At 42.8% G+C, this 15,017-nt stretch overlaps 1 protein-coding gene across 4 annotated transcripts in view; it reads left to right on the forward strand.

The window, feature by feature from the left end:
* Nucleotides 1–14,882, forward strand: part of LOC118709114 (UDP-glucuronosyltransferase 1A9-like) — a 48,272-nt gene extending 33,390 nt beyond the window's left edge. For 3 of the 4 annotated variants that reach the window (XM_045575833.1, XM_045575834.1, XM_036420969.2), the window contains 4 exons: nucleotides 9,340–9,471; nucleotides 10,001–10,088; nucleotides 10,361–10,580; nucleotides 13,884–14,882. In XM_045575833.1, the coding sequence (XP_045431789.1) occupies nucleotides 9,340–9,471; nucleotides 10,001–10,088; nucleotides 10,361–10,580; nucleotides 13,884–14,181 (738 nt within the window). In that variant the 3' untranslated portion in view covers nucleotides 14,182–14,882. Of the gene's footprint in view, nucleotides 1–3,951; nucleotides 4,873–9,339; nucleotides 9,472–10,000; nucleotides 10,089–10,360; nucleotides 10,581–13,883 lie in introns of those variants that run through there. The other variant, XM_036420970.2, reaches the window with a different exon arrangement.
* Nucleotides 14,883–15,017: the final 135 nt, after the last annotated feature.

Consider the following 15,017-nt stretch of genomic DNA (forward strand, 5'->3'; position numbering starts at 1 on the left):
CTGATGCTGAAATCCTACCTGTAAGCAATATAGCTGGATAAATAGGTAGGCACATAGACAAGTAGCAGAGAAAGATACCCAAACCGCTAAAGAATACAGGGCAGAATAAAATAAAATGCTACAGAGATTCAAGGAAGACCACATTGCTTCCCTTGGAAGGTCTCAGAGACTATTTAGAGGGCAATGGACTTGTTTATGCAGCTCCTTTATGTTAGGAGCTCCAACAAGGAGCTCCAATCTGATTCCATTAAAAGAGCTACGAGTGGGAGGAATGTGGGTCTCTTAACTACTGGCTTAAGCTTAAAGAGAAATCATCTTCTAGTGGGTTCCAGGAACTCTCTCGCAGACAACTTATTCTGTGAGAGCAAGACCGCATCTCTGCCCTGCTCTGTGTTTCCTTGGCCCTCGTGATCCCCCACCGTGGCACAACTCAGGACTATAATTGGCTGGTTGTTTGTGCACTGGAGTCCTCTTCATAGGCACCAACTATTTCTAACTTGGTTTTTCTGGTGCCAGTTTCTAGCATAGTGCCCATAGGGCCAACACTTTGCATAAATATTCGGTGAGTGGGAAAACTAGCAATGGATTTTTGTGTCAGGTCTGCTCAGATTCTAGGGCAGAGGCTTTACTAGATTGCTTTGCAGTGGTTCTTGGTTGTAATTCTTGAGAGCGAATGTGGATTGTGTACTATTCATATTAATAAACAACATGCCCTAATCCTGAGCAGAGTTGGGCCCCAAACCATCTAGGTACACAGAGTCCCCCAAAAGTTTGGCAATGCTTCGTGATGCAGTGAAGTAATAAAATCATTATCGTGGTGACTGTGTTCACCGCCCTTTGGCTCCATGTAATCTCAGATGAACTCTCGTGACATTGAGACCTCAGGAGAATTATTATTCTTAATGTTGAAATTGGAGCACACATTTCAGAATTGCAGATAAAGGCACACCAACGAGCCAAGGCATTGCTCCCTCTTTTCTCCTCACCCAGAATCTTGGTCCTGGAGAATGAAGAGGGCTTGAGGAACAGAGGAGCGTCAGAGTGCATGTGCATGTGGGTATACAAACAGATACACTCATCTATAATATAAGCACATACAAAACTGGAGGTTTGTGGAGGAAGGATGGTGGTATACAGAAAAGGGATTCTAAGTTCCTACTCTAAGTACCAGAATGAGAACATGCCCCATAAGACCCCAAAGCTTTTAAGTTACGTGTTTATCATGACTCTTCTAACAGATCCCCAAATATGGGTGGCCACTGTTGTTTATAGTCAAAATTTTGGGCTCTGTGCTTTCATCCTTGGATTGTATAGAACAACAATGGATCTCCAAAGGAAAGGGTGAGATACTCAGTTCTATCTGCACTCCAATTTGCTCTTTCTGCAGGAGGGGCATTTCTATTAGGCAATGATCATATTTGTTCCCTGACCCTTCACCTGTTGTTTTGGGGCAGCAGCTAGTACTGGGTATTGCTGTGTGAGCACATTCTACTTGGTCCCAAAGTCCTGCCCTCTGCCTTCTCTCCATTTACATCAATTGGATAATGAGTATGGGGATCACATCTTTACTTCTGACTTCTGATTGGTTGTAAGGTTCAATCATGGCCTTACAAACTAATATCTGGGCATGAATGGAGGTTAGTGGGGATTGTGCTTAAGAGCAGGGTTTCTCCAGATATATAAGTAAAAATTTCCATGTAAATATATTTATTTCTGGATGATATTTACATATTTTATCTTCTAAAGTTCATTTTGTGTTTAATAAACTATTTCTGACCAGAAAATAATTTAAGAGCATATATGTGGTAGCGTCTATACTTTTCTTTAACCAGGTAAAAAGAGAGAAATATTATTATAATTTCCATACTTCTTGAGTACACAATAATCTTACTTTTCATTGAAAGTTGGTATTTCTGGAGATAGAAACACATGTACTTATAAACACTTTTTTAAATGAAATGATTCAAATAGCTTTCTTGTCAATAATTCTATAACTAATAATATAAATAATCATCAAAATAGAGCTTTGTGGTGTGCATAATAACTCACTGGTATTTTATGATGAAGACCTTTTAGCAATCATTCAATAATTATTATGGCCCAGCTGGTATGGCTCAGTGGTTGATCATTGACCGATCAACCAGGAGGTCATAGTTTGATTCCAGGTCAGGGCATATGCCCAGTTACGGGTTCGATCCCCAGTGTGTGGTATGCAGGAGGCAGACAATCAATGATTCTCTCTCATCATTGATTTTCTAGCTCGCTCTCTCCCCCCCTCCCCCTCTCCCTCTCCCTTCCTCTATGAAATCAATAAGAAATATATTAAAAAATAATTATTATGATCTCCATTTGATAGGATAAAACTAAGTTATGCAATATTAATAAATACATGGTATATAATTCTAATCTAAAAAATAAAAAAGTGTAGGTCTCTAGGCTCTGGCTGTCGCAGCCTGGGTCTCAGCTCTGCCACTTGGGAAACGCAGGATTCTGGCAAGTCACTTTGTCTCTCTGAGCCTCAGTGCCTTTGTTTTTAAAACAGGAATAATAGTATTTGCCTTCACAGGACAATTCTGGAGGACTACAGCAGATGTGTTGTAAAGTGCTTGGCCCCCTACGTGGTACATGGTCCATGCTCAATAAATACATATTATTTTTGTTCACCTCTCCCCTTTGCTTCAACGAGTTCAGCAGAATTCCCAAAAGTATTTTCCTTTCCCTGGCCCCTGGGCCTGTGTGATGAGTATAATTTAAGTTTTATTTTATCTATATTAGCCTTCTATATACAGAGTAGATCTCACTGCCTCTCCAAATGAATACAGATCTGTTCTGCAATGGGCCTTCTGTGACCACGTACTCAAGGGGCTCTCCTTTACTGCCATTCAACCCCATCAGCATTCAACCCCTCCTTAGTTCTTTTTTCACAACTCTTAATGTGTCTCTTTATCTGTTTAAATTGTTAATCTGTCGCTCTTGACAGAGGAGGCGAGAGACTCCTGTTTGGGGAATCTCTGCTGCAGCCTCCAGGCCCAGCGGGGTGCTGGGCTCAATAAATCCTTTTGGATGAATGAATCAAAGATGATTGAACTGTGGAGCAGGACATTCTTAAAGGTTTCCACGGGCCAAAGGTGGGCTTGCAACATCACTTTCTTTTCTTGCTGAAAACCGTAGTCAGCTTTCTCTTTCACGTCTGGAGAGGACTCTTTTTTCACTGAATAGCATTTTTCCTCCCGCAAACACTCGCTCCCACGAAATGCTCACTGAATGGAATAAAAGGTGCTAGAGAGGCTTTGCCTTCTCTGTTCACTCCAGAATGTGATCTGAGCGGTTGATAATTTCAGCCAGTTGCCCCGGCCAGCGGGACAGCAACATGGGAGCGAGGAGACACCTGGAAGGGAATGAGGGAGGACAGGAGACGCGGAGATATGGAGGCAAGACCGGGTTCTGATCAAGCCTCAAATTTTATTTGTTGCAGCCGCAATATATGTACACAGATTGTAGGGGGAAGTTGCCACGGAGACATTCCAGGGCGGGGAGGGTTGTGTATCAGCAGGATGTGTCTGCGGCAGAGATTCTCTGGGGCGGGGCGAGTTATCACAACAGGTGTGCCTTGCTCAATGGCCAGATATGCTGCTAGGCATTTAGATTGTTTCTAGTTAACTGCCACACCGAAGCTTGTCACATGAGTTCTGGTAAGTCAGAAACTCAGTGTCTAAGATGGAGGTGTCTTTTAAGATGTAGTCACTAATTCTTTTTCGGCTCCCGACAGCCAGTTATAAAATGATTGTCGCCTATTAAGAAACCATTTTTTTTATTATTATTTTTTACCCCCCCCCCCCCAAGAAACCATTTTATTGCTCAAATTAAATTTCCTGCTGTCTTTCACTGACAACAGCTCTAGTCATGCAACAAAAATCAAACATTAACTGGCTGTATAAATTGATTCTTGGAACCTGTAAGTGGGAAGAACAAACCTCAGGCAGTCTTTGTACCAAAGGCAGGCGCACCATGGCGGTAGGATCCTGGGGCCCACGTCCGCTTGTCCTGGGCCTGCTGCTGTGTGCGCTCAGCTTGGCTGTGTCCCAGGGTGGGAAGGTGTTGTTGGTCCCCATGGATGGCAGCCACTGGCTAAGCTTTAGCGGGGTCATCCAGCAGCTGCAGCAGAGGGGACATGAAATTGTGGTCTTGGCACCTGAAGCTTCGATGCACATTAGAGAAGGAGCATTTTACACCTTGAAGACCTACCCGGTGCCATTCCGAAGGGAGGACTTGTTAAAATCTTTTACTGAAGCTGGGCATAGTGCATTTGAGAAGCTGCCTTTCTTGCAGAGTCTGATCAAAGCTTACAAGAAGGTCAAAGAGGACTCTGCTCTGTTATTGTCGGGGTGCTCCCATCTACTGCACAACAAGGAGCTGATGACCTCCCTTGCCGAAAGCAGCTTCGATGTCGTGTTGACTGACCCTTTCCTTCCTTGTGGCGCTATCGTGGCCAGGTATCTGGCTCTGCCCGTTGTGTTCTTCTTGAATTCACTGCCGTGCAGTCTGGACTCTCAGGGTAGCCAGTGCCCCAACCCACCATCCTATGTGCCCAGGGCTCTGTCATTTTACTCAGATCACATGACCTTCCTGCAGCGGGTGAAGAACATGCTCCTTGCCTTGACAGAGAACTTTATGTGCAACGTGGTTTATTCACCGTATGGGCAACTGGCTTCAGAAGTCCTTCAGCAAGACGTGACTCTTGAGGACCTTATGAGCTCTGCGTCTTTCTGGCTTTACAGAACAGACTTTGTGAATTTTACTCCCAGGCCCATCATGCCCAATATGGCTTTTATTGGTGGAATCAACTGTGCTTACAAAAAACCAGTATCCAAGGTGTGTAATTTGAGTGGGAACATTACAAGCCTATAAGCTCACAAGTACTTTGGGTAGATGAACTTGCCAAAGATAGATCAGGAATGATCATGCCTAGTTTTAAATGTCCTCTTGTCTTGACTTCTAGCTTACAAGTTCCCCAGGTTGAGTTGTAATTTATATCTGTCTTTGGAGTCATTGTCTCGGTTTTTGCTTTGGATCTGAGGCTTTAGGAAACTATACCTGGGACACTTTATTCTGTGAGCTCCAGTAGATTGTCATCAATGAGAGGCAATAAGGGTTAAATGCCATATGCCCAGAGCACTGGGTTCAGGGCTCCTTGCAGAGAACAAAAGTGTGTAGGACTACCTGGCCTTTAATTGGGGCAGTGAGAACAGCTCAGTTGTGATACAGCATGATTGTGGAACAGCACGGCTGTGGAGTGGCTGAATAGTGTTATTAAACAGCAGGGCTGCAAGGAGGATCTCGGGTAAAGCCCCTCTCTAGCTAGACAGTTCTCCTGTGCCCTCTGCTTTGTTCTGCTTTGTTGGTCTGCTCTGTTCTGGGAAGAATCTTTGGAAGGGGATGGGGAAGAGGCATGGTCTGATTTTTCAGTCTGAGCCAGAGAGGAGCAAATATAAGACATCATTCGAAAATAAGACCTAGCGCATGGAAAGATAAGACATCCCCTGAAAATAAGACCTAGTGCAATTTTGGGAGAAAAAAAATTAATATAAGACACTGTCTTATTTTTGGGGAAACAGGATATATAGAGAAGTCCTGTTCCCAGATTGGTCTGTCCTCATGCAAATGAGGAATCCAAATCCTTGCAGTATGAATAGTCCAAAAATCACAGTCCTGATTGGTCAGAATGGAGCCTCCCCATAGGTGAAGATGTTGATGAGGGGCATATACTTGTACAGCTTCAACTGGACATTGAAAGTCTCAGTTTTATAGGTTGAAAGAGGATTCCGAAAACACTGTGCAAGCAGGTAGTTCAGTGGGGGAGGCAGGCAGCTTAGTGCAGGCTTCTTCTTGAATCAAGGTTTGCATGAGAGGGCTGTGTTTAGAAACAGCTGCTAGGCTCTTGTAAATTTGAGCCCAGTTAGCCACCTGTAGCCTTTTCAGTAGATATTGTCTTTCTTGGGGTCTACATACTGTAGACTTCCATTTCTCTGGATCCGTGGTCAGCAAACTGCGGCTCACGAGACATATGGGGCTCTTTGGCCCCTTGAGTGTGGCTCTTCCACAAAATACCACGGCCTGGGCAAGTCTATTTTGAAGAAATGGCATTAGAAGAAGTTTAAGTTTAAAAAATTTGGCTCTCAAAAGAAATTTCAATTGTTGTACTGTTGATATTTGGCTCTGTTGATGTTTTGCCAATCACTGCTCTAAAGGATACTGTCTTATTCCCAATGCTCTTGATAAAAGTCCTGAGTTTCAAGAGTAAAGATAAAACCTTTGTCCAATAAAGAGAGTCCTCAGAGAAAGTAGAGCCCAGCATTGGACATACCTTTGGAATGTCTGAAAGACAAAAGATGGTAGAACAGCATTGAGAACAAAGGAAGAGAATGCAAGAATTCAAAGATGTCATTCCCCTCTGAAAGGTGAGGGACATGTAGAGATTCAGAGATGATATTCATACATATATTTTGGGTCTGGGGAAAATAACTAAACAGAAAATCAGTAAGAATAGTGACTTGAAGATGGTGAGGAGAAGAAAGACTGGTATTTGCAGGTGAGTCTGAATGAATAATGATAAAAGTGACATGTTTCCAACATGCTAAGTGCTTATAAGGGTTCTTACAAAACAAAAGACATTTTGGAAGGGAAAAATCTAATAAAAGCCTGGAACTAAAAATACTAAATTCTCAGCCAAAGTAAGAAACTAGTTTAAAGGCCCCGTTGGAGTGGTGGCCCTGTTTTTTTGTAAGGTGATCAGGGGTAACATGATCAGGGGTGAGGGAATCAAGGGTTATTTTCAGTTAACAAACTCGTTGCTCCACTCTGGCTATTCCAGAGTCTGTGAAATTGCAGCAAGCTTGAAGGGAAGTTTTGCCAACTATGAGGTGGACCTTGTACTTGGCAAAATCTATCAAATCCCATAAGAGCTGATCTAGAACAGAGTTGACCATGATAACACAATCTGTGTAGTTGGCCTTTGTGATCTGTCAATGAACTTCCATGCCATTTAAACTCTTGGCAGTGGTGATATTTAACTTTGGGTATTTATGACCCTACGTGTTCCATTAATGTAAGCACACCCGGCTGGCTGCAGAGTGAATGTGGGAGGGTTTGCAAGAAGAGGTAATGAGATTAGTCTTTTTTCTAGACAAGAGTGGTCTCACTCAGGAGTGAAGGTAATGGTTGCTTGGAGCTGAGCTGTATCTCCACAGGAATGAGGGCTGTGGCACATCTTGAAGGAAGAAGGACCTTGGAAAAAGCATCTTAAGGATGTTCTTGATGCAAAGCAAAAATACAGCCTGGTGGTGCAGGGGATGATGCTGGCCTCCTTGACTTTTCAGATGAGACCAGTGGAATAGGCTGAGACAAAGCTTTAGGAGCCAGAGTCCAGTTTTGGGGACTGGACATGGGTGTCCTTGGAGGAAGGCTGCTCAGTGTCTTTACTGGTCATGCTCTGAATCAAGCTTGGCAGGAGCCTTTGAACACTGAGTGTGCTGACTCCTGTCAGAAGTCTCCTACATCTCACATCCAGAGTGCCCAATGTCCTGGTCTAACCAGCACCATTAAGGTTTTAACACCAGAAGTCCCATGCCTGAGGAAACCCCTCAGTATTGGGGAAACCCTTCTACATTGCACAATCTCACCAATGCACTTGGCATTCTTGGGAGACATACACTAGTAAAACCATTTAGAGGTTCTCAGGGGTTGATTGGATCATTAATAACCTACAGTTGGATGGGGGAATTATCTTGCTCTGTTTCCTCTAAGTGAATTGCCACTGTGAGTGTGACATGCATACCCTTTCACATTTGTGGGTGCAGGTGTGTGTATGTGTGTGTTTGTTTGGTGAAAGCTGGAGTTAGCTTTGAAGGTTGGGCACAGGTCAATTTGAGTGAAGATTATTGCCAAGGGTTGAATCTAGAGGCTTCCTTACTCTCTTTCTGGAGACATGGCCACCATTCTCATCTCCAGTTAATTTTGCAATTCTTATGACTGTTGTATCCTTTCAGAGATTTTGTTTGACACCCATCTCTAAAATCTTTTCCATATTGTTTCAGGGATAGGTCTTTGATAGGTCATAATTTGTCATCAATTTACTACTTGGGAATTTCTCTTCCTCACTCCTATACACAGAGACAGTTTCCTCTCCTGGAGACAGTGGAGGGACTTTCTGGTGTGTCCTTCCTTTGTTGACAGTGATGGACACGTTGCTATAAGGAATAAGCTTTTGGAACAAGACATGAGCAGTCAATGAGAGTCCTTGGCTGGGTGGGTTGAGACTCAGTGCCTGTTCATCCTCCCCACGATGGCTTTGGTAACCAAGGTTGACTCCTATGCCCTAGCTGTTTTTTTAACTGCACAGAAGGGGCTCAGATCACTGGTGCACAATTGGTCAGGGTTCCCGTCCCTCACTTTGTATCTCTCAGACTTATGGAGGAGCTTATAGCAAAGACAGGGTCCAACATATTATATTTCTGCATATTCTTCTTGCTAAAGCAGGAAAGTTGATTTGCACTCTTTAGAGAGCTCTTTTCCAGGAAAGGTTGAAAAATGCAAGGCTGATTGGTTACATTTCAGAACTGAGTTGACATGAATCGTCCAAATGACTGGCTGCCATGTGGAAAACTCTGCTATAGGCTGTGGAGGAAGCAAGCATTGCTAAAGGTTGTCTTCTCTGTGTTTTTCCTTGTAAGCCTAATTCTTGACACTCTTTACCTTTGTGCTTTCACTTTATTAATTCTTTCTCCATACAAAGAATATTTCAGAAGCCTTGAAAAACAATACAGATACATTACTATAGACTTTCTTAAAGGGGAAGTGAAGGAGTTTTAGAGTCCACAGAAGCTCTTTGAATCCTCTTTAAATAGCTTTCCTCTCCCACAGTGTTTCTGTTCACAGCTGAAAGGCTCCCTCCTCTTGCTATGATACCCACTTAGCCACCTGTCTTCATTCCTGCTCTCTCCTTCTGCTCCCTTCCCCAAAGGCTGCTCTCTCTCCCAAACTTCCCAGCTGCCCAAAGCCCTGGGGAGGTGGATCTGGTCCTGTCTCCGGTGGCTTTCTTTTCGGAGAATTAGCTCATTACTTGGGTTCTACCTCTCCAGGAACCCAAGAAGCACTGAAACCTGTGATGAGCAGAAGCCTCTCTCCTTTGAAAGGGAGTCAGGCGGGAAGAGGTGCTACACCACACACTAATATCTCTCTCTCTCTCTCTCACCTTGAAGATATCTGAGTCACATTTTAATGTATGCGGTCACCCAAAAAATACTAGAAAACATTAACTGGGAATTTCTCTTTTGGATGCAGGAGTTTGAAGCCTATGTAAATGCCTCTGGAGAACATGGAATTGTGGTTTTCTCCTTGGGCTCAATGGTCTCGGATATTCCAGAGAAGAAAGCCATGGAAATTGCTGATGCTTTGGGCAAAATACCTCAGACAGTAAGGAGATGCTAATCTTTTCTATCTTCATAAGAGCTGTGACCCCAGGCCTCCAGTTCTGAATTAATTCTCTGAGCTGGACTTTAGACTTGAGTTTCCTCTGCCACTTTCCAATTGTGAATCCCAAGTTCTTCTTCTTTTTTGCAATTGCACTCGTAACTACTATGTTAAACTATGGTCCACTTATCTTGGACGTCTCATTTTCTCTAGAGACTCCAGGAGAATCTATTTTAAATATAAAATAAAGAGGAATTTATTAAATAAGAATATTTATCCAAAAAGCTGTTAATTAGGACAATGGTGTATAATTATAGTTCTACATCCACAAATTTATTAAGTAGACTTTCTCTTGGAGTACAGAAAAGTGCAAAAATCATAAATATATAGCATGATAATTTTTCACAAATTCACAAAATGTTACTAGCCCCCAGAGCCTTCTTAGTCACTACCTCCCTCACCCCTACCCCCTGGTCAGGCTCTTATATAAAAAATCATATTCTGGTCTTTCAACTCTCTTCTCGTCTGTAAGGTGCTGTGGCGCTACACTGGGACTCGACCATCGAATCTGGCGAAGAATACAATCCTGGTCAAGTGGCTGCCCCAAAATGATCTGCTGGGTAGGTGGAGAGGTTTTGATGTGTAGGTCAAACCAAGGTTAAATTAAGAAAGTGGCTTAGGCTCGGGCGTTCTAAAGGATTTTTTAGCTGGAAAATGTTATGGCCACCATATTCCACACTGCTTTTTACCCAGCAGGGCATCTCAGCCACATTGTCTTCTGAAAACTTCTATAAGGGACGCTGTTCATAGCACTAAGTGCATCCACCTAGTGATGCCAGAATGTGACACTCAGAGACTTGAACCCTGGCATCCTGCCCTTTTTGCTTCCCAGGTCACCCGAAGACTCGTGCCTTTATCACACATTCTGGCTCCCATGGTATCTATGAAGGAATATGCAACGCGGTTCCGATGGTGATGCTGCCCCTGTTCGGCGATCAGATGGACAATGCAAAGCGCATGGAGTCCCGGGGAGCAGGAGTGTCCCTGAATGTCCTGGAAATGACTTCTGCAGACTTAGAGAATGCCCTCAAAACTGTCATCAATGACAAGAGGTAAGAGAGAAGGCACAGAGGACTACTGCTTGTGTTTTTCCCATTCCATTCACGGTAATTATTCAAACAAATCCATGAAAATCTATTTATAAGTAAGGTCATTTGAGATTGTTATTAATTTTATAAAAGCATTCTTGATTCCTATAGAACCATGGGAATGATGTTAAATATTATTTTCTCTCATAAACTTAAAACTTAATTTAAAAATAATGTCACCATAATAGATGCCTGATCTATAAGTTCTTGGTAAAGAGAGAAATATTCCATTATCGGAAGCATCATGCCCATAAAATAAAAACAAACCAGGTGCTTCAAAGTACAGCTTTTTCAGCATTGAAATCTGTGAGAAATTGTGTCCATGGGGATTTATGAATGGAGGCTCATGTGAAATCACTTATAATAAAAGGCAAATAATAAAAAATGAAGACACATTTGCTCAAAGATGATTCAAAAGGCAAAAGCCATCAGATCAAATGGTCTTTACATGAAATTTATGGTATTGCTGTCAAGCTCCCTAGCATTAGGCTGAGTAAAACCTGATGAGAATAAGTGATGCCCAGAGGTAGATTTCATCCAACAGTTAATAATGTGTGTGTAACTACATTTCTGCACGTGTGAATACATGCATGTGTGTGTGCATGCCTGCTTATGAGAGTGTCAGGAGCTTTCACCAGTTATTGCTTCATTTCAGAAAAGACATCAGGCAAGAGGGCAGATGTGAAACCTGGGGGAGTGTTCAGATAGGACAGACACACTGAACCTGGACAAGGGATAAAGGCGGGAGATGATAGCGCTCACGTGTGTGAAGGAAAGAGAGAGAGAGAGAGAGAGAGAGAGAGAGAGAGAGAGAGAGAGAGAGAGAGAGAAATGCCAGTGGGTAAAAAAGAAACACCCGCAGAACCCCAGGGTAAAGTGCCCAGTTGGGTCACAACCTACCCAGAGCAGTGTGGTTGGCATCCCTTCATTCCAATTGGCTGTTTCTGGAAGCCTGGCTTGTCAGGGTCACACCGTGCTACTCACACATCAGTACAATTAAGACCCAACTTCTCTCCACGTGCTCATGAAATTTATTTTTTATGTTCACACTAGTGATATAATTTTGATCTTTTGTTCAGTGGTATAGATAGTTACTTGAAACCTAAAAATGACTTGGTAGCAGCTTCTTAGCACATTGTTTTTTCAAAACTCTAACCCATTAGCTTAAGTTATTATCTTTATCTATTCATTATTGAGCTATGTATCTGGTTATGAATCTCTATACTTCCAACACATTAAGCTTAGAGGGTACTTACATGATGTAAAAAAAAATTGGATAAAGTTTAAAGAGCAGATTATGCAACCAGGCCATAACAGATGCTCAATAAATATTGAATGAATTAATGAAAGTTCAAGGAAATCTGTCCTGCTTAAGAAAAATTTTATATACAAGAAATGTGTTTAACCACATTTATGGCACAATATTAATATTACATTATAGTAATATCCTATATAATAAAGAGTTAATATGCAAATTGGCCATCACTCCAACACATAAGATGGCTGCCCCATGTGGTCACAAGATGGCAACCACAAGATGGCCAGTAGGGGAGGGCAGTTAGTGATGATTGGGCCAGTAGAGGAGCGCAGTTGGAGGTGACCAGGCCTGCAGGAATGGACAGTTGGGGGGGGGGGGGGTCAGCCCTGCAAGGGAAGGTATTTGGGGGCAACCAGGCCTGCAAGGGAGGGAAGTTTGGTGGGACCAGGCCTTCAGGGGAGGGCACTTGGTGGGGGAACCAGGCTGGCAAGGCAGAGAAGTTAGGGGTGACCAGCCCTGTAGGGGAGGGCAGTTGGGGGCAATGAGGCCTGCAGTGGAGGATAGTTAGTGGCGACCAGGCCTACAGGTAAGGGCAGTTGGAGGTGACCAGGTTGGCAGGGGAGGGCAGTTGGGGGCGACCAGGCCTGCAGGGGAGGGCAGTTTGGGGCAATCGGGTCGGCAGGTAGGCTAGCAGGCAGAAGCAGTCAGGGGCAATCAGGCATTCAGCCAGGATGGGAGCCAGCAGTCCTGCATTGTGAGAGGGGTGTCCTAAATGGACATCCATCGAGGGGTCCCAGATTAGAGAGAGTGCAGGCTGGGCTGAGAGACCCTGCCCCCCACCGTGCATGAATTTCGTGCAGCAGGCCTCTAGTATCCAAATAAAATGGCAGACATGTTTAAGGACAGCAATTGTTTCTGAATGGAAGTGTTTTTTTATCTTTCCTTTTTTCCCCCCTTCCCTTTTCCTTTTGCTCCCCTTCCTCCTCTTCCTCCTCCTTCTCTTTCTTCTCCTGGTGCATGTATATTGAGCTTTGAAATCTCTAGGCCATTTTGGATTTGGATGTACTGATTCAGCTATCAACACTGTGCCAAATACACAGGAACCCATTTTGCTTTAACAGGCTGCATACACACAACCTGATGCAAAATTTTGATAAATTAGGCTGACAGTATACCATTGTCTTGATGATGGCACTTAAAAATGGCTTTTACTTTGGCTAGATGTGATTGTTTACACATTTGAATGAGGAATTGTTCATAATTTCTGATATAACCTTTTTTCTTTATTCCTTTATCTTACTATAAACAACATATAATTAATTTCTTACAAAAATATCACCGAAAGAAAAGTAACATGAAGATTTCAAACAATTTAAAATTATAATTTTGGCTTCTAGTACCCTTTCCTCCCCTCCTCTTCCCTTCCCTCCCCTATTCTTCCTTTTCCTTTCCTTCCCTCCCTTCCTTCCTCCCTCCCTCCCTCCCTCTCTTCCTCCCTCCCTTTTTCTTTCTTTCTTTCTTTCTTTCTTTCTTTCTTTCTTTCTTTCTTTCTTTCTTTCTTCCTTCCTTCCTTCCTTCCTTCCTTCCTTCCTTCCTTCCTTCCTTCCTTCCTTCCTTCCTTCCTTCCTTCCTTTCCCTCTCTCTCTCTCTCTCTCTCTCTCTCTCTCTCTCTCTCTCTCTCCCTCCCTCCTTCTTTCTTTCTTTCTTTCTTTCTTTCTTTCTTTCTTTCTTTCTTTCTTTCTTTCTTTCTTTCTTTTCTTTCAAAAAAAGAACATTGTATGTGTGTGCATGCGTGTGTGTTTGTGTGTGCATGCACGCGCGTGTGTGTGTGTGTGTGTGTGTGTGTGTGTGTGTGTGTGTTTGCTATTTATAATAGAGATACATTTTCTCTACCAAGTTTGGAAAAACCAGGTAGCATTTCTCACTGGAAGCAAGCATGCAAGCATAGAGGGAGGTTAGTTCACTGCCTTTGATGTTCCAGGCATTAACAGGATTGCCTTTGTGTTTAGCTATAAGGAAAACATCATGCACCTCTCCAGCCTCCACAAGGACCGCCCCATTGAGCCACTGGACTTGGCTGTGTTCTGGGTGGAGTTCGTGATGAGGCACAAGGGAGCCCCACATCTGCGCCCCGCAGCCCACGACCTCACCTGGTACCAGTACCATTCTTTGGACGTGATTGGCTTCCTCTTGGCCATTGTGCTGGGAGTTGCCTTTGTTGTCTATAAATGCTGTGCCTTTGGCTGCCACAAGTGCTTTGGGAAGAAAAAGCGAGTTAAAAAATCTAACAAATCCAAGGCACACTGAGAAATGGGTGAAAAATGAGGTGATCTAAATTTGTAGTCTGTGTTAAATGCATGCTATGCTCATTGAAGGCATACTTTACTGTAAGTTAGACATCCCAGAGTGGTTTTTTTTTAAATAAAAATAATTTAATTGCTAGTCACACTGGTAGTTAGGAAAAATGTTTTCAGCCCCCTTCAAACCTTTAATCTGGACTTTATTTGCTACCTTTTAAAGGACTTCCCAAGAGGGTTGGACAGGACCCTCCTTCACACTGCATTACTCTTCTTACTCAGAAATGAGGCCTGTTTGGGAACCACTGCTGTTCCTGTCTCAGATGACAGTTCTAACATCATCTGGCTTCTAGAGACTGTTGTGATCAATTCCTTCAGTAATAATGGCAGGTCCTAACCTATTCCTATAATTCACAGATATCACTTTGCTTCTTTAAAGAAGGAAACAGTTATTCCTTTAGAGCCTAGTGCCTTGCACTTGAATGAATGAATGACACAGAGCCCTTGGAGAACAAAGTATGATTTCTTTCTTTGGGGGAAAAGAGTGATGTATGAAACTGGTGGGTGATGTGTTTGAAAGGACAACCATTGCTTGTGCCAAATGGACCCGAATTTGATAGAAGCCCAAAGTGTAATGTCTGGCTAGTATATTTTTCTCTGATGTATGTTTCCTACAACTAAAAACATATCAATAAATTTATATAAATTATATTTCTTAGATATTCTTCTTTTCATTGGTGTTGCTTTTATTTATTGTTAAATTACATGTTCCAATTACAAAAGTAATGTATGAGTATGAACGTTTAAATTTAAAAAATGCAGAGTTGTACACATACACACACAAGA

This window comes from Pipistrellus kuhlii, unplaced genomic scaffold, assembly GCF_014108245.1.
Source record: "Pipistrellus kuhlii isolate mPipKuh1 unplaced genomic scaffold, mPipKuh1.p scaffold_m20_p_7, whole genome shotgun sequence".
NCBI classification, from domain to species: domain Eukaryota; kingdom Metazoa; phylum Chordata; class Mammalia; order Chiroptera; family Vespertilionidae; genus Pipistrellus; species Pipistrellus kuhlii.